The 27161-nt window shown below is 37.8% G+C and overlaps 1 protein-coding gene across 1 annotated transcript in view; it reads left to right on the forward strand.

Moving 5' to 3' along the window:
• Window positions 1-27161, forward strand: part of LOC145994362 (protein sidekick-1-like) — a 104448-nt gene that overhangs the window by 66591 nt on the left and 10696 nt on the right. Inside the window, exons 10-12 of the mRNA XM_083130477.1 lie at window positions 4711-4943; window positions 18967-19039; window positions 25218-25429. Coding sequence (XP_082986603.1) covers window positions 4711-4943; window positions 18967-19039; window positions 25218-25429 — 518 coding nt within the window. The remainder of the gene's footprint in view (window positions 1-4710; window positions 4944-18966; window positions 19040-25217; window positions 25430-27161) is intronic.

Genomic DNA, 27161 nt, shown 5'->3' on the forward strand with positions numbered 1-27161 from the left:
TCTATTAATAGAAACCACGTATGTCACAAATAGACGCATTCTTTCTGTAAAAAATCCCATGTTTCGCACATCGTGCTTCTCCATTTACTGTTATTTGGACATTCACTTGGAAGTTAAAACTTAGCTTTGTGTGTGCGTTTTAACGTGCATGTGTGTGAGAAGAATGGTGTGAACGTGTGTTCGATGTTTTTTCTGGTCATTATTTTCGTTCAAAGCATTAATATAATTGTAAAAAAAAGAAAAAAGTAAAGTGCTCCCCTGTGCATAGCACCACGCCATGAAGGCGTATAGGGGGCGTGGGTGTAACGCCCCACACTTTCTTGATCCGGTCGTGAGTGGGGGTGATGTGATCAGCATCACGCCCCTGACCGCCTTTACCCCCCAGGGTTTCCTCCAGGTACCCATGTTATTCGACGCTGGGTGGGCGCCGGGGCCGCTTCCATCGTTAGGAAAGTTCCCGGATTTGAACCGGCCGGGGATCGAACCCGGGACCTTTAGCATGGTAGTCAGACGCGTTACCGACTGAGCCACCCCGGCCACATTAATATAATTGTAAAATATGGAATTTACCGTAATGCAAGGAGTGAAAATATAAACCCAGTCCGTTAAGTTCGTTCTCAAACAACATTAAATAAAGGAACGTAACGTGGACCGACTATTATTCCATGTCGAGAACACGAGACATTACGATCGACAATCTTCATCTCATATTTCTCTTTGGCATCACTACTCAATTTACAGAGATGTATACCCGTGACTGTTATACAAGCCGCAGAATTGCAATGCTGGTTGGCTTGTCTAGTCACAAGGCGCTTGGTGGTCAGACGTGGATGGCTTGCTTCAGTGCTTCTTCAATAGGGTCGTTACAACCCAGAAGTGTCCGTGACTGTACAGTAGGTATAATTTCTTTCAACGGATAGGTACCAATATAAAATATACTGACCGAGTATTCAATGTAAAATGACAAGTACTTCATGAAGAACCTAAGTGATTTATTCACGTCTATAGTTGATGTATGTGACCATTTTGGTGGCTCTAGGAGTTCTTACCTTTGTGAAAGAAATTATATATTAGAAAGAGAATTTAAAAGGGGCTTGGGGTTTCTCTGGGTGCTAAGGACAAATGGTCTGCCGGACAAGCAAAACAGATAAAGATGGAAAAGCGTTAACGTCATAATGCCCTTTGAAATTACTGGCAACCTATTAAATTAAAATTATTGTCAGTTTGCAAAAAGATATAAATTTAGTAAAAATTGTCTTCCTCTTTTTATCTAGTCAGTTACCCGACATAAAGACATATTTAATTTTTTCAACTTTTCAGAGGAAGGAAAGGAAGTATTGGGAATTAAACATAAAGGGAAAGTTAATTTGTATTAAGTCCAAAATTTACATGTGACTATAGGCGCACCAGTGGAATCACGACGGTGCTTGCCACTGCCTGCTGGAAAACGTGGAGAGAAACCTTTCGTTTGGTTCATTTTGCTTTTTGTGTTGGAAGCTGAATAAATGCAATTCAATTTTCAAATATTTGCAAATAAAGCATTACCTCAATTTAGAAGTGAAAATTCCTTACCTTTCCTTTGCATCTTGCATACCATGCGTTTATTTGCACACGTTATCTAGTTTTCTTTTAAGGCAAAGAGACGCATTCCTCCTAATTCCACAGTCTCTCTCGTCCAGTATTTGAAACATAAACTCTCAACAGACCCAAGCGTACTTTCCAAAGTTTTGTAAGGGTATAAGACTTCAATATGAAATTCCTTGACAGATTTCGTTCAAAAGCAATACCATGTATCTACCAAACGTCCTTCCCACTATATTTTAAAGTCGTCACGGCCATGCTCTAAATATATAAAGAGTTTCATTACTATATTTTAGTTTGTGAATCATTGTTTAAACAGAGATTTTAAACCACCAGCAGAATTTGAAACTCACTCGCAACATTAGATCTATGAAAATTATGTATATGCATCTCTAAATGAAGCTATAACGCAAGGAGTCAGGGAACATGTTCTGAGGTAAAGAGGACGCCGAACGAGCAAAACAAAATTGTTCATTGCATTGTGAAATGAAAGTTTTGTCACTATGTTTAATTAATAATATGTATTATTATTTTGCAAAGAAATAGTTCTAAAAATTTTACTGCTCGCTTCTCTCGCATTTTGATCATTTATTTAAGGCTAAGATTATATCTGTATTTATTACTACTACTACTTCAGACAGACAAACGCGCGCGCATCCATTCTCACTGATATCTCATCCATGAATTGGGCACCCCCAAGATGAACTGCGAGTTGCTAGTGTGACAAGTACCATATAAATACAGTTAAAAAGTATTGGGCTGGTCTTCCCAATTTTTTGATAACTAGGTTAAGAATTGCATGAAATGATACCTGTTAATAATAATTTTAAATTTTGTGTTGTTAATGTCATCTCTCGTGTTTTGTCTAACAATTGATCAAAGCAAGTACTAAACATTATCAAATGTTAGCATTAACATAAAAATCTATTTTCCATCATTTCCTGCATTTGACATTTTTTTTCTTCTGAAATGTTTTGTGAAGGGAAGGGAGGGGGAAGAGGGTAATCTCTGAAAACGTCTATGAACAAATTCAATTAGGGCGAAAATTTTAAAAACGGTCCAAAATATGCACTCCAAATCCCCAAACTTAACCCCCCCCCCAAAAGTTTCTAACACCCCCAAAAGGAAAAATCCTGGATAAACCCCTGCACGCGTTAACGGAAATCAACCTTGAGTGTTCAACGTAGTTTCCAAGGCACCATGCACCTGGCATGAAGTAGCTTCTGCCATCTTTCTGCTAAACATAGAATCTGTGGGGTGTCGAAGTTTGGGAGAGTGGCGAACTTATGGCTACGTACCTTATATTCTGTCAATTCATGCTTTGATGTCTGTGGTATGTCCATGTGGTATACGTGTGAGCACGGCGCTCACCCTGGTATAATGATATCACCCAGACAATGATATGACTTTCTGGTTTTGTGTAGCTGTAATTTGGAATGTCTATGGCCAAACGATACCAATTATAGGTTGTGGCATTGTTCTCAGTCTGTGCAGGCACGCCATTTTGATGACAGTTCGTTTTTTGTGAGCACCACAGTCACATGTATACCAATCGCGTAAAAAATTTCCTCATGCATATTTTATTTCTGTGCTCACTGAATTCGTGTTGTATCACTGGTGTTCTGTTTTTACTTGACTTGACTCCATTCTCTAATCATTGATAAAATTTCCCGCTGAATGATCTTCGAAATCTGATATTCCTCACGCATTGAGAACGGCAGATCTGGGCATCGCTTGCTGAAACAAACGAAGACCTGGGTAGAGTGTTCTATTCTGTGATCCCAAAAGATGAAGTTGGTGATGAGACATTGAAAAGTGATCATGATAGCAACTAACTGTAACTAACTAACTCTCTAGCCTTCTTGATCACGAAGGCATGGCTGCAGCAAACCAGACCTTACAACTGTCCTATCCTGAGCAAGATATATACACTCTTTTCCATCCCTACCAATTTCTTGTAGGTCCATCTCAACATTATCCCTCCGTCTTCGTCTTGATCTTCCTACATTTCTCTTACCATCAGGTTTCCCAACAAGAATACTGTAAACTCTTCTTTCCTCTCCCATTCGTGCTACATGGTCTGCCCATCTAACTCTTATTGATTATAATCATTGTCATCCAATCTGAACATGAATACAAATTATGTACTTCTAAACTATGTAACCGTCTTCACTCACCTGACTCCTCGTCTCTTTTAGGCCCAAATATTTTCCTAAGGATCTTATTTTCAAATACTCTCAATTATGTTTCTCTTTCATTGTAAGGGACCAAGTTTGCATTCCATATAACATTACAAGCAAAATTACTGTTTTGTATATTTTAACTTTTAGTTTCTTAGATATTAGACGAAAAGACAAAACTTTATGAAAATAAAAGGAACATGCATTTCCTGAATTAAGCCTACTTTTTATTTCCTCTTTAATATAATTTTCATTTGTTGGTTTTACTCCAAAGTACTTCAATTTGTAAACTGGTTCAAACGAGTTGTTATCAATAATTAAATTTTGATTATTACCTAACACTTGGTTTCGGCCTGTAAGCATATATTTAGTTTTCTCTTTGCTAACTTCCAAACCTATTTCTTTAGCTGCTTTGAAAAATATTTTAGCATTATTCTCAATTGTACTTACATCATCCCTCAATAAGTATACATCATCTGCATATGCTAGCAGCTGAGTCAAACTGTTTAATTTTAGACCTTCCTCAGTTTCTCTTACCTTCCTAACAGCGTATTCTAAGGCAAACATGATAGCAACACTGATCAATAAACTTATGAAAATAAACCTAATTTACTTATCCTTACTCCTCATATATTGGGCGTAGTGAAACTACGAAGTAGAATGTACATCCTTTCCGTCAACATATGCAAACTAGTTAACATTAAAATTAAACTCTAAATAATATTATAAAAAATATGTGTGACTTTATAATTCGTTTCTCGTAATAGGTAACCAATAATACTGCATTGCAATTGTTATTATATAATACATAAGATACATTTTAACTCACGATATATGACAAGGATGAAATATTTATACGCTATTTTTAATATGATGAGTGTAGGAATATGCTCGAAAATTTACCATCCGGATTTAGTGAAGAATAATACTAGAGATTGAATATTATTAGTTCCAGATGTTGTGCAGAACCTCACCGTTTACAAGAAGGGACGAAACACGGTTGGCATCCGTTGGTCCCCTCCAGAGGAAGCAGCCGGGAACCTCACGGGATTCTCCATCAGCTACGAAGAGGATGGAACAACAAGGAATGTTACAGCTGGTCTGAAGCCCTGCAAGCCATGGCCCTCCATGTACTGCCATACTCTCAAGGGTCTCCGATTCGAGACGGAATACTATATTTCGGTAAGCCCTGAATTCAGACAACTTTTCTCTTCTGTTCTCGTAACTCACGTAAACTTTGAACACGTCGAAAACCGTAGCTAGATGTGAGCAACTTTATCATTGTGAGTGTTTGCCATCCTTTGTAGCATTAGTGCACAAACGGCAACCTCTCGACTACACAAGGAGTCCATAGCAAACATTATGTTCACTTGCCTCAAATGTTTCTTCTACAACAAAACATAAATCTCTTGTTTATTATTTACACGAAAATCTTCTATAGCAAATACATGAAAGTGCTTATTTTTACTAATTTAGCCATTGGGTGCTTTTCAATGTGTTACTATGTAGTACATCCAGCGAAATTTTTAAGAACTACAACGATCAGTTAATATAATAAATAAATTGACAAATTAACATTATGCCAGGCTAGTTAATGATTGATCAATTGATTTGAAATTTTTGTGCGCTTAGTCGGGTATGTTCATTTTGCACTATTATAAGTAGAAGGGGAAAATACTCTGATCTAAAACCATTACACATAAATCAAAAACAAATTTAATAGGGTGTGTATAGAGCCCCTTGAGAAGAGTGAAACATGCAAATTATAAAGGTACTTACACAGGACAAACACTACACATTTAAAAAGTAAGAATATTCTGAAAACTCCCTCAGAAACATTGTAAAAGGCCAGCACTTCTCAAGAAGGTACTAGCATTCGCTAAAACACTGTAATAGTCTCCCTACATAAATGATACATGGTTGAGAAGGTAAAAAAGAATATGCCGAACACTTAATACAGTATTACAGGTACAGCACTGTAGAAGGTAATTGGGCTTTATCGTCTTAATATAGAATATCATAGTATAGATTCTCAGTTATTAATCCCAATTAGATACCATTAGACTCTATGAATTTTCAGCAACGATGAAAGTTTTTCTTTCCAGTAGCACAGAATAATTTAGTATTGGAAGAGATTATTTCTTCAACGGAATGCCTACTTGCTTATTGGTTACAGCGTTTCATAGCACAGATCGTTCAATTTAAGGGTCTTCATTTAGCCATACGGTCGTGTGTTACGGTCCTTCTCCACTTGCCAATGATGAACGCAGTATACCAAATTTTTCACACCGTATCCGCTGTGACGTGAAACGTTTATACCATGTTCCTATTAACTTTGGATTATGTTTCCATTAAATAAATGAAATCATTTAACTTATGCAAAAAAGTTCATTAACGGTAGAATACTGATGTATCATGTGCCCATGATTGGCATAAAAGAGACATATTGCATTAGTGGAAACGTTTTGAAAATATTAAAAAGAACATGAAACGCGTTTCTTAATAATTATACTAGCTGATTACCCGGCGTTGCCCGGGTGTTTAATGAATTCTAACTATAGCGTATAATGTAACAAATTTTATTTACAGGTACTTAAAAGTATAAGCACAATACACAAATTATGAAGTAATATATTTTACAAATTCACTATTATATAAATTTAAAAACAATTTATGAACAACAATTTTAGTTTCATCTCCAAGAGCAAGAATAAATAAATTGAACGGCATTGGGAGTGTCGCTATTTATCTTAGCGACCCCGAAAATTATGGATTCCACACTATTATCGGTCGTTTTACATGTCACCCCCTCCCCACCCCCACCCACAGGGGTGCCAGAGGTGTCTTGAAGTTGAACGGGATTGGGAGTTTCACTATTCACCTTAGCGACCCCGAAAACTATGGTTTCCACACTAATATATGTCGTTTTACATGTAAACCCTTCTCACCTCAACCCCTAGGGGTGACAGTGGTGTCTTGGAGTTGAACGGCATTGGGAGTGTCCCTATTTATCTTGTCCACCCCAAAAACTATGGATTCCACACTAATATCGGTCGTCTTTCATTATTTTAACATTTTACCCCTTCCCACATCCACCTCTAGGTGTGCCATGGGTGTCTTGGAGTTGAACGGCATTGGGAATGTCACTATTCTTCTTAGCAGCCCCTCCAAGGGTCCCGGGTTAGAATCCCGGTCGGGCTTGGTTGTTTGTGAATGTCCATTCATCAATCTCATCATTTCATCACTTATCCCCATCTTTGCAAATTAGCCAAGAGTCACAAAACGCGAAGTAAAATAAACTAAATCAATCAAATCAAATCTTAGCAGCCCCTAAAACTATGGATTCCACACTAATATCGGTAGTTTTCCTTTACTTTTACATTTCACTCCCTTTCTACCCCCCTAGATATGCCAGGGGTGCCTTGTGATTGAACGGCATTGGGAGTATCACTATTCATCTTAGCGACCCCGAAAACTATGGATTCCACACGAATATCGGTCGTTTTCCTTTACTTTTACATTTCACTCCCTTTCTACCCCCCTAAATATGCCAGGGGTGCCTTGTGATTGAACGGCATTGGGAGTATCACCATTCATCTTAGCGACCCCGAAAACTATGGATTCCACACGAATATCGGTCGTTTTCGATTATTTTTACATTTCACTCCTTTCCATCGCCACTCCTAAGGGTGCCAGGGGTGCCTTGTGGTTGAACGGCATTGGAAGTATCACTATTCATCTTAGTGACCCCGAAAACTATGGATTCCAAATAATACCGGTCGTTTTCGATATTTTTTTTACATGTCACCTCCTCTCACAACCCCCACCCCCAAAGGTACCAGGGGTGTATTACCCTCACAGTATATTTTTCAGCTTCCAAGTAATACGTGTTCCAATTTGGTTTAAATCGCTCCAGGCGTTCGAGAGTTATGCTCGAACAAACATACATACACACATACACACATAGATCCATTTTATATATTAAGATAACATTTAAACATAAACGATACAGTACTACTATTTTACAAGCTACAGTACATAATGTTTTTTAATGTGTTGTGTTTGTCTTGTGCAGGTCCGTTTACAACCTTGCACTTTTAACTTTCCTCAAGTGGTTTTTACACTCCTTGTTTTAAATTCACCAGTAAGAGATATTTTCCCGCATGCATTGAAGGGTGTAAAATGGCTTAATTCAAGCAATTAATCAATCAATTCATCATGTTATTCATACATTATATCCTTGTTGATATAGGTTTTGTGAATAGGGGAGTTTATATATTGTTAGTAACTTGAATGATACTGCTAATTACATTAAAAATTAAGAATAAAACTTGGAAGACAATAGTATTCTTGAGACTACTTGAATAGTTCAATTCTCTTATAATTGTTCTTTGCGTGTTTAAAACTGTAAAGACTAAAATTGTCGCGTTTAAAGCTGAGAGCAATTATTCTTGCTTGCCAATTGTTACTAGAAAGAAACACAAGAACATTGTTGAGACTTTTGCACTTACTCGATACTACGAAATCTCACGTCATATAAGTTCATCTTCTACGTTGTGTTTGGTAATTTTAGTCAATGAGAGCAATAAAATACTGAAATCCATCATGCCATCTCAGTTTCTCAGTATTATGAACCTGATCATGTTAAAAGAGATGTAATTAACCGTAACACGCTAAATGGAATATGTAAAGTAAATACAAAGGACACGAAAGTAGAAGGTTTGTGCAATGTGGTATAAGATATTCGCTAAGGTAAGGTTAACTAGATGGTATATGACGTATACCGCTGGATACCTTCAACTACATCCCTGGATGAAATTATACGTTGGAGTTGGTGTTGCATTTGCTCGATTTACTGACAATGCTTTCCGCAGATGATTTCGCCAGGTATCAACAACTAACAGTCGACTGTTCAATTGACCAATTCCTTAGGGTGGCGTACAGAAACATTTTCGTCTCAAGTCAAAATTAATAAACAAAATAATCGGTTTCGTTCTGCAAGAGAAGTGAAGACGTATTCCAGAACAACGGCAAAGATTTTGATTTTAGATTACCTCGTTCAGTATCCACTTGTCGGAATTCTAACATTTTCTAATTTGGTGCAATTATTGAACAACGTTAACCCTAGAACAGCATTTGATGCACTATTAATCGCGCGGGCTACACGTGTAGCTCTTGACATTCTTTCTTTAAAAATAAAAAAATATATATTTCAAAATTAAAGAAAAAACAGTTTCATGGCAATTTTTTGTCCTTTTGTTGTATGGTGATAAAATATTTTTTTCTGAAAAATGTGAGTCTGGTTGCAAATAAACTTAATGCGTGAATTTTTGAAAAAGTTCCATCAATTTGAAGTCCAGTAAAGAAAATATCATAAAAGGTACTTAGATGTTTCTCACATATTTATCATGTAATTTTGTTAGCATCAATTTAGTAAAGAGAATTGTGCACACATATGGATAATAAAAGCACAAATATTATGTAATCATCATAATGTGACATATTACACGAGTTGTCTATTAGGATCAAGAAGAGAACATTGCATTAAAATTATTTTTTGTAGTCCAAAGTATCACATTTGAGTTCAAGCTCTGTTAGGAAATACAAAACCACATGAATAACATTTTAGAAAGAAAAATAATAGAAAAATGTATGTAAAGAACAGTAGATCAGTCTGAACTCAAGCCTTGTTATCTTGTATGAATGCAAGGTAAGCACACTGGCAGAATACCAGAAGATGCGCAAATTTCAACTTCAACTATGTTTCTCGCATTCGAAGAGAAAAACATTCTTTCAGTAGATCAATATGCAGTAAATACGAGTAAAAGCGGTGATAATTTTCGAAATGTAGCTGTCAAGGGAAAAGTTCAAAATACTCCACTTTAGACTTTTTTTCTGTCGCTTCGCCTTTTGCCCCGGCTACTGCAAAACTATGACACGAATAGGCGCGCAGGCTACAGACGTAGCCCTGACCCTAACTACAGAGAGCTCTTAACACTTAGAAGTGTATAAGCACACTTAACACCTAGAAGGAGAGGAGGTAGGAAGGTACTGAGAGCCATGCAACCGACTCACGTGAGGGGATTGCGTGGCAATGAAAACAAATTGGTTGGTCTACATATGTAGCCCGCGCGCCTGTTCTAGGGTTAAATGCTTGCGGCTTTGTTACCCAGAAATCCGCGACCTGTTTCAGAAATGTAGTCTCCAATCATAAGGACATACACGAACCTCCTCATATTTAAAGCTTGTATCTACGTCAGAAGCTAGGGGAAAGTTGCCCTTATCGCAACAGTTTTCAAATAAATGGTATTAGCTGCAAAACAAGTGAGATGATTACTTACTTTTTTAATACACCACCTCGTAAATGGGACTTTTACCTCTCTTCATATGTCTTTGGAAAATTTTATTCCTAAAAATAACTGACAAATATGAAATTCCAAACCCTTGCAAATGGAGCGATTTAGGCAACTGGTCTCCTAAATCACACCAGAAAAACTGTGGTTTGTTTCTGAACCTAACAAATGTAAAAATGCCCTCGTTTGAAACGAATCGTGTACCCACTTCTTTCACTGTAATATACCATGTTTTCTTCCTCGGTTTCTTCACATAGGAAGCAATATCTTTATGTCATTTTCAACTTAGGTTCTACCTATGTCGCAACATTTCAATTTCCTGGATCTAAATGCAGGCCTCTTGGAATTTTTCTCTTCTGGAAATGTACTATTGTTTGGTTAGAGATCTTTAAATGTAGACGGACACGTAGGTAATTGTTTCAGTCTTTTCATATGTTTGAAATACTCATTTTCATTGGAGTTCTAGCGAAATGCTAACTTATTTTTTTATGAATTAGTTTGTGCTTTTAGGGACTTGATGTGAGCAGTAAAGCTCTTTGGAGAGCTCTCGTCCTACAATTGGTTTCGTTCTATACGGTGTTCACGTCGGAAAATGCTTATTTCGGGTACTTTTCTAACCTTGAAGATTTTTCTGTCTCTAGACGTTGGGACTCTCTCGGTGTGATTCCATTTACGTAGAAATGGATAAAGATACCTAGATGAAATACTATCATAGCACAGTATAGATATTTACATACTGTATGTTTGAAAGAATATATTGCAATGATGCAACACAGAAAAAAAAATCAGTTTTAATTGCCTTTTTTAATTTTTTTGGCGAAATATTGATGTTGCAAAAATGAAAAGTATTTTCATTTTCTCTATGTTCCTATAATACAGTGAAAATCTTGAAAACTTCATACCGTTGGTAAAACATGAGTGATATCAAACTTATATTTAACAGTTAATTTAGTATAATGTGAATGTGCAGCAAATGTGCTGGATCCATGCCAAAACGAGTGGAGCAAGATGTAAGTGAACTGGGGAAAAAAGTTACAAGTCTATAAATTTTACTAGAAATTCTGCACTTGTAACATCCGACATTTCTTTTTACCTTTAATCAAACATGAACCATGTGCTTAATTTCAATGAAATGTGAATTACATGTGACGTACAAACATAAAATAAAACTATCGGCTTGACATATAGCTGTAAATCTTCATTGACATCTGATTTAGTTTATTTGATTAAATGTTGTTTAGCGCATCCGGTGGTGACTAGTATTATTCAGATCTTCCTCACAGTCGGAATCAGGAACTTATAAGATCATCCTTAAAAGTAATAGTAATAAGTGGATATCTGGTGCTGTAGACTGTATTTTCGAATGCACCTGCTATCAACTAAAATGTTTAAGGCTTTTAGATCCAAATAAGTTAATGAAAACACGCAGTTTCTAATAGTTGGAAGGGGCGGGGGCGGGTGGTAGTGAAATCTAATTTGAAATTTCACGAAGTTTTCGGTCATAAAGCCTGATAACAGTAATATTCAACCTATACCTAGACCCACTAGAGCTTGATGTTGTAATTCCAGTTACCTACAGATGAAAATTAACCCCAGGAAGTGTACTGAATACAGATCAATCAACCTGCTACCGAACTCAACGAAAATTCTACTTAAGCAAGTACTTAATACAAGCGTATACGCTACAGCTGAAGGCACTTTGAAAAATAACAGTTTATGTTTAGGACATCAAGAGGTGCAATGCATATCTGTGGATTATTAGCGAAAGGTACCTCGAGAAAGAAAGTATTTCTGGTATTTCTTGATATGGAAATTAAATTTGAAGGAGCAAATTGAAAGACGTGTACAGCTATATCTGTGCATGAAACAACGAGTTGAAGCAAGGGTGAAAGAAAGAAGAGCCGGGGAAAGTTAAATTGGGTGAGAATCAGCTACATTATTTAACACCTACTTACACTTGTAAAATTATAAAATAACTCTTTTCGGAATAATGGAAAGATAATAATAGGTTAACGAGGAAAAAATCATCAGATTTGCGGACGACATGGCTTTGTCAGAAGAAGACAAAAGGACAGTACTTAGTACGTTGGAATAATAAAATTCCCATGTTTACCGTTCTGGATGGAAATAAAAATGTGAACAAGACAAAGTCAATGATTACAGGGAAGAAACCAATGATAATTAAAGTGGGAATTCTAGGCCACAAAACTAAATAACTATTTTAACATACAGTAAATAAGTATATTAATGAAGTGTTTTGTGTTGAGTGTAATGTTGTATGGTACAGAATCTTTAACTCTACGAAAAACTGACGAAAATAGATTAGAATATTGAGAAATATAGCTATAGGGAGAAATGGAGCGTGTGAAATGAACAGACAAAGTAAGAGATACAATTATGTTGGAATAAGTTTATGAAGCAATATTGGAGTTAAAACAATTGGCACTGGTACTTACTTGTTAAGAACGAACTGCCTGCTAAGAAGACCGGGAGGAATGTTTAACGGAAAAGAGATCCGTTAATGAAAATTATATCAGAAAATATATATTATTTATGCAGGTAGTTCCTAGCTGACACTGAGCGTAAGGAGCAAAGTTCGAATGCAAGGAGATAGCAAGTAAGAATCTGCCTATTATTTTAGAGTACGAAAGAATAAAGATGAATAAATTACTTCTATAGCTATAATAATGTGGAATGTATTGCGGTATGTGTGTACGTTTCTTTCTTGTTACCCACAAACAGTCAATAATCAATGTTCTCCTGACCCACACTGATCAATAGCAGACACTGCCCTAGGTTCACAAATACATACGTGTATTATTCACTGTAGTGCTACAATCTAATCGACATGCCACAAGTTGAAAAGTTATAACGAATGAAAAATACTTTTTATTTTCCGGGTTTAAAGGCTCCTGATAACAGTAAGAACGGTGATTTACTGAATAATTAATTTTCTGCTTTCGTTGAAGCAAGAAGCAGTTCCTTTTAGCTTTTCTTCAAACCTGATTATTTATTTATATCATGTTATTTAATAACGCCTTGTTTTAAATGACGGAGTTAAGGTTATACAAGGCCTTTTCTTCCACTGAACAATACACATCAAATTATACATTATTATAATAAACACAAAGTACATTAAGTCATTTCACATATGTCCACAGACACACACATTATACTCAAACACACGAGTCTTAACACTCTGAATATATTACACAAAGTACAAAATATATAATACACAAAATGCGAAATATGGAATACGAAATTTAAAATTGTATTTAAGTAACTGCAAGACTTCATTCACTTGCACATGCTCTTTAGTCTGCTTGACAGGGGAAGATCTAACGACTACTCTGAAGAGAGTGGCGAACACGTCTGCTAAAGGAAGCAACGGAGCTTACTGCTCTAGCGTTTTCTGGCAACTGGTTCCACAGCCTAACAGCGGATACGGATAAAGAGTTCGTGAAGAAGTTTGATCTGTGGACAGGTATACAAAGTTCTCAATCTTTAACAGTTTGTTGAAATGGAATGTGAGTCGAATCTACAAGAATGGAAGGTTGAATGTTGAGATCTATGTAACGGTTCAGTTTATCAGAAGCAATCAAAATAGCTTGTGATCTATTAGGGTTAATATGCATCCCATTGTTTAGCGACCAGTTAACAATCCTCTGAAATTACATCGTTTAACATTACTGGGGATGCAGAATAGTATAACTGGGGGTCATCGGCATACAGGTGGTAACGGCAGTTGTTTAACATATTTGGCAGGTCATTGATGTATAAAGAAAATCATAAAGGGCCGTATACGCTTCCTTGCGGAACGCCACAAGCTATCTTGTTGAAAAGGAGCCAGAACTTCATTTGTATGTCGGCTGATTTGGTTGTGAGCAATGTATTCTAATGCTTTCGAAACCGCGGGAAGAATACTAATAGGTCGGAGGTTGTCAACGGAAGTGGCGGGGTCAATCTTGGCGAGAGGAAGAACGTGTGCAATTTTCCACTTATCTGGAAAAATTCCAGAGCGCAGAGAAAGGTTAAAAATGTCGGTGATGTATGGCAGTAAACTAGGTAAAATAAGCTTTCTTCGTCGCAATGGGAGGTTGTCGGCTCCTTCAGAACTAGATTTGATCCGACCTTTGCTTTTGCAACTTGGAACTCATGCACTGGATTAAAAATAAACTCTGTCATTTCTGCTTTGTGGTTTGCTGTTGTTCATTGAATTAGAGAGAAAGAGAAATGCGTATTTAATTCTTCAAAGGAAGAAACACGAGTAGGATCTACGTTACGTTTCACTCCTAGCCCTAATTTTTTAAATTTATTCCACAGCATTCTGCGGCGTTTCCCCCACACCCCTTATACGCCTTCATGGCGTGGTGCTAAGCACAGGGGACCACTTTACTTAGCATTCTAGAGTTGCCTTGCATATTTAATAATTCGTAAGAGAGCCTCCTCCTTGCGTTGCGCACGGCCTGATTACATCGATTTCTCAACGCGCGGTAGTTATTAAAACTATTTAAAATATTTGGAGATTTGAGGCGTTTGTCAGATTTAAACCTGCGGTGAGCCGAATCACGCTCCGCCATAAGTGCGAGAATGCTGTCGGTCATCCAGGAGTAAGCAGGCGGCGTGACGCGTTTTTTCTTTAGTGAAGCATGTTTGTCGAAAAGTTGTAAGATTAGCCTATTTAATTCATTAAGCTTATCGTTAATATTAGTGAAGCTGTATATTGAATTCCATGGGGTTCTTGTAGCATCTTCGTTTAGTGAAGCGGGGTTACTTTTTTTTAAAAATCGCGGTATTCAGTTATGTTTGGCTTGGATTTCGGAACATTGAGCAAGTAAGCAACGTAAATAAGATCGTGGAACGAGAGACCGCAGGCGCTCGTTTGTCTATGTTTAGCGATTCTTAGAGCAGTATCCTGTTAAGATGACATCTAGCCAAGAATGCGAGGTAGCCATGTGGAAGGTAGGTTCGAGCTTCAAAATATTTAGATTGTAAGAAGAGATAGCGCCGCTGAATTTATTTACTTCACGTTTGTCTGTTTCTAAATTAAAGTTGAGATCGCCCGTTAATAATACATGCGAGTACTCCTCACAATTTACAAAGCACGTTCCAGGTGGACGGTACGCAACAGCCAGCAGTAGCTTCTGTTTGTTTGATTGTAAGTTCCAGGAAAATATATTTTGTCATTTGTGCGTAGTTTCCGTCAGAGTTAGCCTCAACCACCGCGGAAATATCCTCCCTTATCACTGCCATCACCCCGCCAGTTCGTTTCCCTAACTGCCGCCTCGGAAGACGTTGTAGCCTCTCAAGGAGACCATGCTGTGTAAAGATGAAAATTATATTTTGCAAATCTTTATTTCTTATTAAAATCTGAGCGAAGTTTCAAAATGAAGTCTTGCACATAAATGAACACAAGATAGAAGGAAATATAACCTGTTTCAAATATTACTCACGCCTTTTGCTAGCTTTGTGCAGTTCACCGATGTACTTCTAACCTTATAATGGTCTATCTAAATAACGTCATGTACCAAACTTTTGAGAACTCTCAATTCTTAAACAAGTATCACTTTTCACTAACAAAATCGCTCTACATTTACGCTTCCGAACTTCTGAATTGCACTTCCTCTTCATTCTACGTCATTCTGTTTTCCTAAAACGCCTCCCCGATGGCGCAGTGGTAGCGTCGTCGCCTTGTAATCAAGGGGTCCGAGTTCGATCTCCGGTGAATGCACATAGTGGTTCGGATCCTACCTACTTACAGTACTGTGTTTAGTTAATGATATGCATTATTAATTTGCAAAGAAATAGTTCTAAAAATGTTATTGCTCGTTTCCATAACAAAATCATCATTTATTTAAGACTTAGATTATATCTGTACTTATTACTACTACTACTTCAGACAGACAAACGAGGGTGCACCCATTCTCACTGACATTTCATCCACGAATTGGTCACCACCAAGATGAACTCCGAGTTGCACCTGCGACAAGTACCATACACTGTAGGTTCAGTCCCGATTAGCCTATCTGTGCATAAATTTGACTTAAACCAACAATTTAAAGGGTTAAAGTTACAGTGGTGTAAGTCACTTTTGTTAAAAAACAAAACACTTTGCTAATCAACAAAACAGCTGTTTCCTTTATCAGAACTTCAACTGTCATCTGTTGCTAGTTGAATGAATCTATGACTTACTTCACGTTTTTCCGTCCAATTCATAGTGTTCCTAATGGATTTACGTAGAAGCCACCTCTCGAAGATCCATTTCGATCACGATGCAATCCCTCCTATCTTCCAGATTACGAGTTTACTATTCAAGTTCCTATTGGGACTCGAACTCGATATATACTTTTGTGATTTCCCGTTACGAAATATCAAAATTTCAACTGCTCGAATCACGGAAAATTTTCCTCATTTTGCCAGCAATGTATATATGAACATCAAGTGAAAGGACAACACGCCAAAACTGCTCCCTGATGCGCCAAACCAGAAAAAAAATATTATTTTGGAATGGGAGCTATTTTCAGCCCCGTTCGGTCTGGAAGAAATCATTAGTCCTCAAAGCAATCTGTTATAAAGCAAACTGGTAATATAGTTGACCGTTCAACGTTGCAAATGGAAATATTGTAAATATAAAAATAAAAATGAAACAATTCAACATTTTATAATAATGAATATTTTTCATGAAGTATTTATATATATATGACTGGTAATTAGATGTATTCCCTGAAAGGGGTTAAAGTAGAGACAATTTGCAATATATTTGACCATATGATACCCCGTCCGAAAATTAGTAGTTTTCGAGATAATAGAATTTCAATTGTTTTTTAAAAAATGACAATTTTCCACATAAAAAGATGAATTGAGAAAAACTGCTCATTGTATGGAACTTATTTCAGCGTTTGCTGATAGCTAACAAATAAGTGGTTAGTTGAAAAAAGAGTTTTTCCCAAATAACAATCACATGTAAGTAACGGGTGGGTCTAAACTTACAAGTGATGATAAAAAATTGCACTCTTAGTTTACTTGGCAACGTATTAATAAAAAAAATGGTATGACACGAAGCGTACAAATTACGTAAATTACTTCCTTGATTCATCAGCTATCCAACAAGGTACAAATGTTGCTGACATTCACATTTGTGTACAAGAAATAATACTTCATTCATCTTCATGTGAATGGAATCAATGAACAATACAATTAAAGAACATTACACGTCTTGCTCAAAGTAGGCACCTCCGTTACGAATGCAGGCACGCAGGTTTTTACGGGTCATTTGGTCTCGTAACTCGTGATGTGATGGTGGCCTTGACGTGTTGACCAGCTGTTAAGATCCTCTCCCTGAGCTCTTCTTGCGAGTTTACCGGTGCCTTGTCATGTGGCTCCAAATGTAAAAGTCGCAAGGCGTCAAATCGGGGGATCGAGCCGGCCAGGGAATCGGTCCGCCTCGGCCAATCCATTTCTTTGGGTAATTTTCATCCAGCCACTGCCGCACGCCCAGGCAGAAGTATGGATGGGCGTAATCAACAATCATTGCATCGAGCCATTTTTCCTGCCCCAAATCTTAAATGGCATCACTTATGAACATTTTTTGTGGAACGGGATGGCAATGTTGTTGGAGGATGTGCCTCTAGCTACAAGACGTGACATGATTTACCAGCATGATGACTGCCCAGCTCTATCCCCCGATCGATTTGACGCCTTGCGACTTTTACATTTGGAGCCACATGACAAGGCACCGGTAAACTCGCAAGAAGAGCTCAGGGAGAGGATCTTAACAGCTGGTCAACACGTCAAGGCCACCATCACATCACGAGTTACGAGACCAAATGACCCGTAAAAACCTGCGTGCCTGCATTCGTAACGGAGGTGCCTACTTTGAGCAAGACGTGTAATGTTCTTTAATTGTATTGTTCATTGATTCCATTCACATGAAGATGAATCAAGTGTTATTTCTTGTACACAAATGTGAATGTCAGCAACATTTGTACCTTGTTGGATAGCTGATGAATCAAGGAAGTAATTTACGTAATTTGTACGCTTCGTGTCATACCATTTTTTTTATTAATACGTTGCCAAGTAAACTAAGAGTGCAATTTTTTATCATCACTTGTAAGTTTAGACCCACCCGTTCATCTTTTTATGTGGAAAATTGTCATTTTTTTCAAAAACAATTGAAACTCGATTATCTCGAAAACTATTAATTTTCGGACGGGGTATCATATGGTCAAATTTATTGCAAATTGTCTCTACTTTAACCCTTTTCAGGGAACACATGTAATTACCAGTCACCCTGTATATTACTGTCTTATCGAGCATTATCGTGTAACGCTATATGTTCCAATACATCGATCACATTCTAATAGCTATTAAATGACTGTAAAAGATTTTAAGAAACCAATAAAATTTTCGAAATTTCACTTTGTCATGGATTGGCAACATCAAACGTGCACGGTACCAGACAAATGTTCCGTTCTCGAAAGCTACCTTCCCACTAAGAAAGTCTTGTAAGTTGTAAGTATCTCCTCCTGGTGATACAATCCTGCTATTCTGTTGGCAGGCTGCTCTTATAAGAAGCTGCAAGAGCGCTAGGAACACCTTGTGTTTGCATAAAAGTCGTAGTGTATATTATTGGAGCCAGTCTATTGAGCATTAAACTTTAATTCACATTGTTTGTATTTCCGAATATTATTCTTCCAAGTACGTATTATTTACGAAACGTCATTAAACAATAGTCCCAAAGACTTAATGCATTCGATTCTTGTTGAAGTGAGTGATATTCGTAGGAAGAAAGGAACAACATTTCATTTTCATTGCTCACTACAAAAAATGAAATAATGCTTTCAATATTTCAGGTAAGAGGAATGAACGAAGAAGTAAACGACCAAGGCGAAACTGCGAGTATCAAAGCTACGACAGTTGAAGGAGGTTTGTATCTTAGCTGAGTAGGTTACACAAATAAAGCTCTTTCAACCAAAATAAGCTTCACAAGAATAGCTATATTGATGAAGTAGATAATCTGATCTAACTCTGCATACGGAAAAGTACTTGTAAAATATTACTACAGTCGTTATCCAGTGGAAAATAAATGTTCTATCATGAAGCTCAGGAAAATTGTTTTGGAAAGAAAGGAAGGTGTTAGAAAGGGTTGTACTCATAGACGATCGAAGGATTTCTTCCAGGGAGGGACAAGCAACGTATTTTTTTTTTCCAAGGAGGGACATATAAAACACATTTTCCCCGTCCCGTAAAAAAAAGAACTTCAGTTTGAAGTTATAACGTTCCTACAAACTCTCGAAATAATGAGCGTAGATTACTGTGACTTATATGAAATTATATGTGTGAAATATAAAAGTTTTTAGGTGTCTTTCATTTTATAAGGGGAGTCCATTCCCCGTTCAGAATTTCCATAGCTACTCTAGTCTATAACTCGCAGCTCTGTGATTTAAGTATTTATATTTGCTTTACTGTTAATATGTGTTATTATTTTCTGTTCAGGCTCAGCCCACAACCTGAATTACTATGATAAAACACATAGTAGAGAATAAATACGTGTAGAAAGATGACTGCTCTCTAAAATCCCTCTTAAGCGAAGGAAGGGGGGGGGGGGAAATGTCCTAATAGAAAAATGGCTGCCCCGGTAATTTGTTTTTAATTGACGATAGGGTACAATTTGTCCATAGTAAAATGACTGCCCCTTTAATTTATTTTTAAATAAGGAGGGGGTAAAATTTTCACGTAGAAAATGACTATTCTGTAAATTTCGTCTTAACTGAGTAGGGAGTACAATTTCTGCTCAGAAAATTAACTGCCCACTTAATTACTCCTTGAACCAGTAAGAAAATACAAATTACCCGTAGAAAAATGACTGCTTTCTCAAATCCCTCAATAATTAGAAGGTGGTGGTACAATTTCCACGTAGAAAAATGACTGCCCTCTTAAATATCTCTCAAATGATCATGAGGGAGTACAATTTTCCCGTAGAGAAATGACTGCCCGTAAATTTCTTCTTAAATAATAAGTGGTACAGATTCCTAGTAAAGAAATGACTGCCCCGTTAATTTCCTTTAAAAGCAATAGTGGCCTACAATTTCCACATAGAGATATAACTGTCTCCTTAATTTCCTCTAAAATGATAAGGGGGATACAATTTATCCGAAGAGAAATGACTGGCACTTAATTTCCTCTTAAATGATTAGGAGTGCATATTACCCGCAGAAAAATGACTGCTTTCTAAAATCCCTCTTTAATTAGTAGGTGGTGGTACAATTTCCCGGTAGAAAAATGACTAAACCCTTAATCTTCTAGTAAATGATTAGGTATACAAATGTCTCACAGAGAAATTACTAACCTCTTAAATGAGTAGCCGGTACCATAATATGTGTACCGCGGGAAGGCGATAGAACGTTTGTTCGCACCCAGTTTATGTATGTATGTACTTTGTGTAAAAGTGCCCGAACTTTTAGGTAATTTCGACAGTGACTTTCGAAAACCCTCGTCAACTTTCTCATTATCTAAGTAGTAATGGATAAACATGTTATTCATTTTGAGAATGTCTTATTATAAATATAAATTTGAGAAAATCACTATTTCCACTAAACGAAGTCAAAATTTTAATATACTCAATTTGTTCATCTTTATGTTATGTTTGAAAAATAATTAAAATTGTTTTCCCTATGAAAAGTGGTATACATGAAATATAAAGAAGTGTTGTAAGCTCTTGCTATTTGTCTTAAAATATATAATTATAAATTAATGCATATTGCATTATGTAAAACACATTAAATAGGACGAAGTGTTCTAAACTCTTGCTTGGCCGATAATCACGAAAACAGACTGATGGCAGTGAGAATAAAAAAGATTGTGGAGACAATTAAACTATTATCACCTGTCTCTGTCACTAGCATACTACATCAATATAAATATTTACAATGAATGTCTATGTTTGAGATCTGCTCGCTAATGCTACATTCACCCGAAAGCGTCAGAATTTTAAAAGCAACCATGCTGCACTGCCTTGCCTTAAAATAATATATTTATCTGCAACCCTATATTGGTGGGACAAAAATATGACAAACGTTTCCATCTGCCTGAGAAGCCCATATGTCATTGTATAGTGCACACCATTGTGACAGACATACAACCCCATACATCAAACTGACACACAATTCTCAATGTAACCCTTGTAAAACGTAAGGAAATCTATCAAACTGGATAAACGAGTGTATCAGAACGCTCGAGACGTGGTAATTCCTTTGTGTATTAGTTTGAATTGAATTGAATTGAATTGTTGTTTCAAGTCAACTTTATGCACAAAAGGCTAATCGGGACTGAACCTACAGTTTAAAGTGGGATCCAAACCACTGTGCAATGTGCCTCCGGGAATCGAACCCGATGTATTAGTTTGAAAAATATGTCTAACTGCACTGTACATACAGCAGCCACACTAATCTCTTTCTCCCACTTCCCTGGTACGAAAGTCCGAAGTGTCCACGTTCTGTCTTGTATCAAATGTCTGGTTTGAGTTGGTGTTTTAAGTCCACTTTATGCACAGTAAGGCTAATCGAGATTGGACCTACAGTTTAAGGTGGGATCCGAACCACTTGTGCCTCCACTGGGTATCGAACCCGGGACCCCTTGAGTACAAGGAAGTGACTGTACCACTGCTCCATGGGGAGGCCCTCAAATAACTGTAAACTGACTTACTGTTAAATAAATAAAATGTCAGTGTCTGCAACGTATGACTGCTACGCGGTACCCAGAGCTCGATTCCTGAAGTGAATGACCTAATGTCGGAATTTTACCCAACCTTGTCCCTGAATAAAACAGTTTTAGAGTGCCACACACGTAAATTTGCCGTTGCGTAGAAACGTATTTTCGTTTCGTCTCCCTCTCTCTTAGCATCACGTGTTCTACCCTGCTCGAAAACCTTCGCTATTGTTGCCATATTGTCATTCCATTCCTGGACACACTCGCGCAAACTTCATTGAAAACAATTGAACAGCGCTCCAGCTCGCGGTTCCCACCGGTCAGCAGGGACGGCAATGTGGCAATATAGCACGGCGTAGTCGTTGCTTCTTTTATGCAGTGCATGTTCATTGGCTAGCTAGTAACTAGTGTTGCCAACTGTAATAATGAAGCACTATTTCTGTCACGGAAGGGGAAAGCAGGTAAAGTGGCGGTGAGTTTTGTTGGATTGGAAGCACCATATTTTTATTTTATACTAAGTATTTGACCGGTTTGACGTTGTGTGCGTGTATTGCGTGTGTTTATGTAAAAGTGTGTGTTTGCTGATGAACGTTAAATTCCATAATGCCTCCAGTTCTGTCGAAGTTGAAATCAAAAACCTTGCATAGCCAAGCTCGGGAAATTCTAAGCAACGTGCACGAGTTCATGAAGGAGGAAGCCAGTCATGGTGTTAGCATCCCAATAAAGCATTTTGGCAAGAGAGCAGCGAACAGCAGCAACAAATTGTTCATATTTCATAATTTTGGAATTATTCAAAATAAATAAATTATGTGGCTCCAACATCATTTCAACTCTGGCTCCGGCACGTGTTCTTGTAGAAATTGCATAGAGGAGGCTGTCATTTTTGCTGCTTAATGCGATACATATTGTTTTCTGTGTTAAAATTGCCATGCTTTGATGGGTGACCAAGTTCATAGCAGGGCCGGCGGAAGGGGAGGGCGAACCGTCCCATCGCCCAGAGCGGCAAAATTTGAAGAGAAGAAAAAAATAAGCCTATTGAAAACTGTGATCGAGCGAGATATTCTTTTGCGCTGAATAGTATTGAAATAGCATAAGAAGTCTCATTATTTATTTTATATTTTGATGTTTTAGTTAGGAATATATTGATTTTCAATTTTCCGTTGCTGCGTAATGACCGGGGGGGTCGAAATAGAGCGGCATCTGCCGCCACCTCCCAGAGAGGCAAAATGACTAGCGCCGGCCCTGGTTCATAACAAAAGAAAAAGCCGCGCAGCTTATCGTCTAGTGGCAGTATATGTACTTGTTATTGTTGTGGAAGCCGGCATCCTTTGTAAATGTACAACAAAGGCAACCGACTGTCGCCGATCTCAGAGAGGAAATAATAATACTGCTTCAGGAGGAGTGTTATGGTGCAATTGTAGCGGTTTAACACGTTGGCATGTTATTATCTGCCATTGCAGTTCCATACCAGTGTATACGGGTTTTGGGAGTGAAAAGTTAGAACGCCACCAGTGCATTAATGCAATGAAAAATAATATATATATTTTTTTATTTTGTTTGAAATCACTCAAATAAGGAATCGTATGAAGAAGTCTTCTTTGCAGCATTTTTGGTAATTTTACTTATGTGTTAGTTCATATTTTGCGAATTTTTAGTCCATATGTATGTAGCTACATACATAGTCACTTGTTAGTACATATTAATCCTAGTCCTGGTATAATGCATGACGTTTAAAACTCAACGTTAGATAGACCTGAATTCTCTAATTTTATTGTTGTACGTAACAGCTGTGCATCGGCGCACCGCAGCGATTTTTCTATCTGCTCCATTAGCAACACTGCTTCTTTAGTTCTGTCGCGCATTGCACGGCAGAATTATCTGCGCTGGACTCTACGTTTCACGCAGCCTCAAAATGGGGACCCGTGTGCACCCATGCAGAAGAAAAGCCTCCGATTCGTGTTGCTTATCACATCACCTCCTAATATCTAAAATATGTAGGGCCCAACTTCCACATCCACCCTATGTGCCTTCATTGAACGTCGCAGGAAACGGAATACTTTACCTTATGCTCTACAAAAATTGACCGTGTATGGTAATACAAAAATTAAAGAGTATTCGAAATTATTAATTTCATTTTCATTGAGATCCCTTAAAGCTACTGCTTTGAAGTTTATGTCATGTCCACGTAAGTTGAATTTGGCTAAGATACAGTATCTTGATGTTACAAAGGTAAAAATACAGAAGGTCGATCCGCTTATATGTGTCCGATTGTGGACTAGCACTTACCTTATGAAAATCTACCGGACCACCATCGGTTGGCTTCAATGTGATCACCGTGTGTCTTGGCAATAGCCCTGCACCGTAACTTCCATTGTTGGAGGCTACGACGAAGTACAGGAAGTGGAATCTTCTGCCATTCCTCCTGACAGGCTTTACACAGGCCCCAGAGAGTGGTGACACAATGAGAGGAAAGTGCCCGTTTCAGTAGACCAAACCCACAGAAATCCATGGGACTCGCATCTGGTGACTTCGCCAGTATATCTTGAAATGGAATAGCCGGAATGCCGGTGTCTGTCGCCATCTGTTGCAGAAAGTTCTGGGTAGAACGAGATGTATGTGATGAGACCTTACACCGATAAGCCTCACTCACGGCTTTGAAAAACCTTCCGGAGGTTTAATTTCTCACACAGGGTGCGGTTCACAGTTGACTGGGCCACGTGGAGTCGTGTGGCCATCACACATTGCATAGGGGGGTCTTCCTGTAGTGTCATTCGATGCAACTTCCGAGACACGGGTTGCATCACTGCAATGCACGCTCACTTCGTCGTCCCTCTGGTGGGCGACTGAATAGCTGGAACCTCGTGGCTTTTATGCCGCTTGATTATGTTCTTGATGTTCGTCGAATCCAAGGCGCATCCATGTTCTTTGCACTGTTTCTGAATTTTTGACACCGAATATTTGGCACGGAAAAGTACAACTATGTAGTCCTCCCAAAAACGGTTCACCGTAGGAGCCATGATGCACACAACACACACTCGCGATAGTGCCATGATACTACAGGCTCTAACCGTCCTCCCACGCTTTTAACTGCTTGGATCGGTAGATATTGTGCACAGGAGTGACGGTTCAAAATCGGACACATATACGCGGATCGACCTTCTGTATAACAATTAATATTGCTCCTCCGATTGCTGTGTGGGTTCAATATAGGTTATCTCTCAACCGATGTTTTTTGGTTGACGTTCCTCCTTGAGCACTGATATATGTTTCTCTATTTCGTCCAATCATTAACCCTAAATTTGGAAAGATAAAAGGGTCACTAAAATAATCAAAACACTAAGAAACAAATATATAAATTGCTTATTGTTAAAACAGTAACTTTATAATTTCTCTTCAGCTCCCGATGCTCCTCCCTATTTGAGAGTTATCTCGAAGACATCCTCCACGCTGAGGGTTGAATGGGGCCACCCCTTGATGGTTAACGGAATCCTCAGGTCTTTCCTCATCAACGTAGAGCAAGTGGACACCTACAACTCGTCCGAGTGCTGCAAGTACTACCCCATCGCCGAGCACCTGGTTAGGACTGAAGAGGAGAGCTACCAGTATGAAGTGAGTTGGATGGTTGCCCTCACCAAGGGAAGTTGAGTTGTCACCTAAGACTATGCATAACTGTTCAATGCTATTACTTCTTCATAGCATAGCTAGTTGTATCAATATCAACTACTAAGTGTGTTTATAAAAATGTAACTATGTACAACTGACATATTTTTTTTATGATTAATGGTCAAAAGTTAGCTTTAAGTACATCTTACGCTCAGATGGGATAATCAGTACTGGACTTACATATTACAGACGGATCCGGGAAAATACGGAATCTGTCTTCTCCACTTGTAATTGAACTCAGTACTGTAACAGGACCAGACAACAGCTTTACCCGAGAGAGGTCTTTCATTAATTGTTACTAGGCTATTGTTTTCATAAGTAATTTTGAGAATTCTGGTAACAGCACTAAATGGATATGTTTTATTCTGCAAGTTCATGCCATTCGTGTTTTGGAAAGTGGATAAGTGAATGTGTCACATTACTATGTCAAAACAAGTGTCATGAAAATAATAATAAAAAAGGTAAAGTGCTCCCCTGTGCTTAGCACCACGCCATGAAGGCGTATAGAGGGTGTGGGGGTAATGTATTTGTATAATGTATTTGTTTGGTAGCCCGAAAAAAAGTGAACTCCGGCTTTAAGATATAGTCTACCTTAACACTAATGGGTGACAAACAACAAATTCTACTTATACATTGTTGTAGAAATAACCATGCCTCTTTCTTTTCTCCACATTTAGTCAGACGATGTTCGATTGTATTAGTTTCATTACACGTGGTACATAACGCATCTATACTAAATCCTAATCTAGCTCTTTTTCCTTACAATCTATTAACTCATTTATCGCTCTAAACCAACATGATCTTTGTTTTTTTGTGAGGTGGCGTGCATGTATATTTTTCCAAAATATGTTCCATTTATAAGTTGGATATTTCGCCATAAAATGTGAAGCAGGATATTCCTTGGCAATATTTTGTTTATAGATTTGGCGTAGAGTTTGTTTTGGTGGATCGTCATTTCTCATCAAAGCGTATATTAAATAAATTATCACAGGAGAATAATGACTGAAGAAAGGTGGCACCTTTGGTTTGTTTACCGGAGACACCAGTGGAATTTCAGTGAACGATTGTCGTAAGAAGTCAGCATTTGGTTCATTTACGCTGAACGCCCGCGCTACAAACCACTGATAGAACAAGGTTCTCGCTTTCACTTGGAAATCGATCAATGCAAGGCCACCCTGTACATAGGAACGTGTAAGACTAGATTGTCTAACTTTAAAAACGTTATTTTTCCACGCAAATTTTCCAATCAGGCCCTTGATTGTGGCCGTATATTGAGGTGTTAATGGTAGTATCTGACAAGTATACCATAATCTTGACAGGCCATATATATTTAAGAAAGTAATTCGCGAAATTAAACATAAGTCAAGATGATTATACATGTGTAATTAATACCTTAAATTTGTACATAATTTCTGATATCTTAAGTTTATACTTACTTTAATGGTAGAGCCAAACATTATTCCCAATATCTTTAGCGAATTTTGCATTGGGAACACTGTTGTAGCTGAAACAGGCCACTGTAACCTCAAAGCCATACAACGTGTTTTCAAGTTGTTGACCTTGGCACCCGATACTCTCTAGTAATCGATAAGACACTTTTTTTAAGGCCAAAGCATCTGCAGTGTGTTTACAAACAACCGTTACGTCATCCACAAAGGCGTTGACCTTCATGTGGAAT

This window comes from Lepisma saccharinum, chromosome 10, assembly GCF_977018435.1.
Source record: "Lepisma saccharinum chromosome 10, izLepSacc3.1, whole genome shotgun sequence".
Classification (NCBI taxonomy): domain Eukaryota; kingdom Metazoa; phylum Arthropoda; class Insecta; order Zygentoma; family Lepismatidae; genus Lepisma; species Lepisma saccharinum.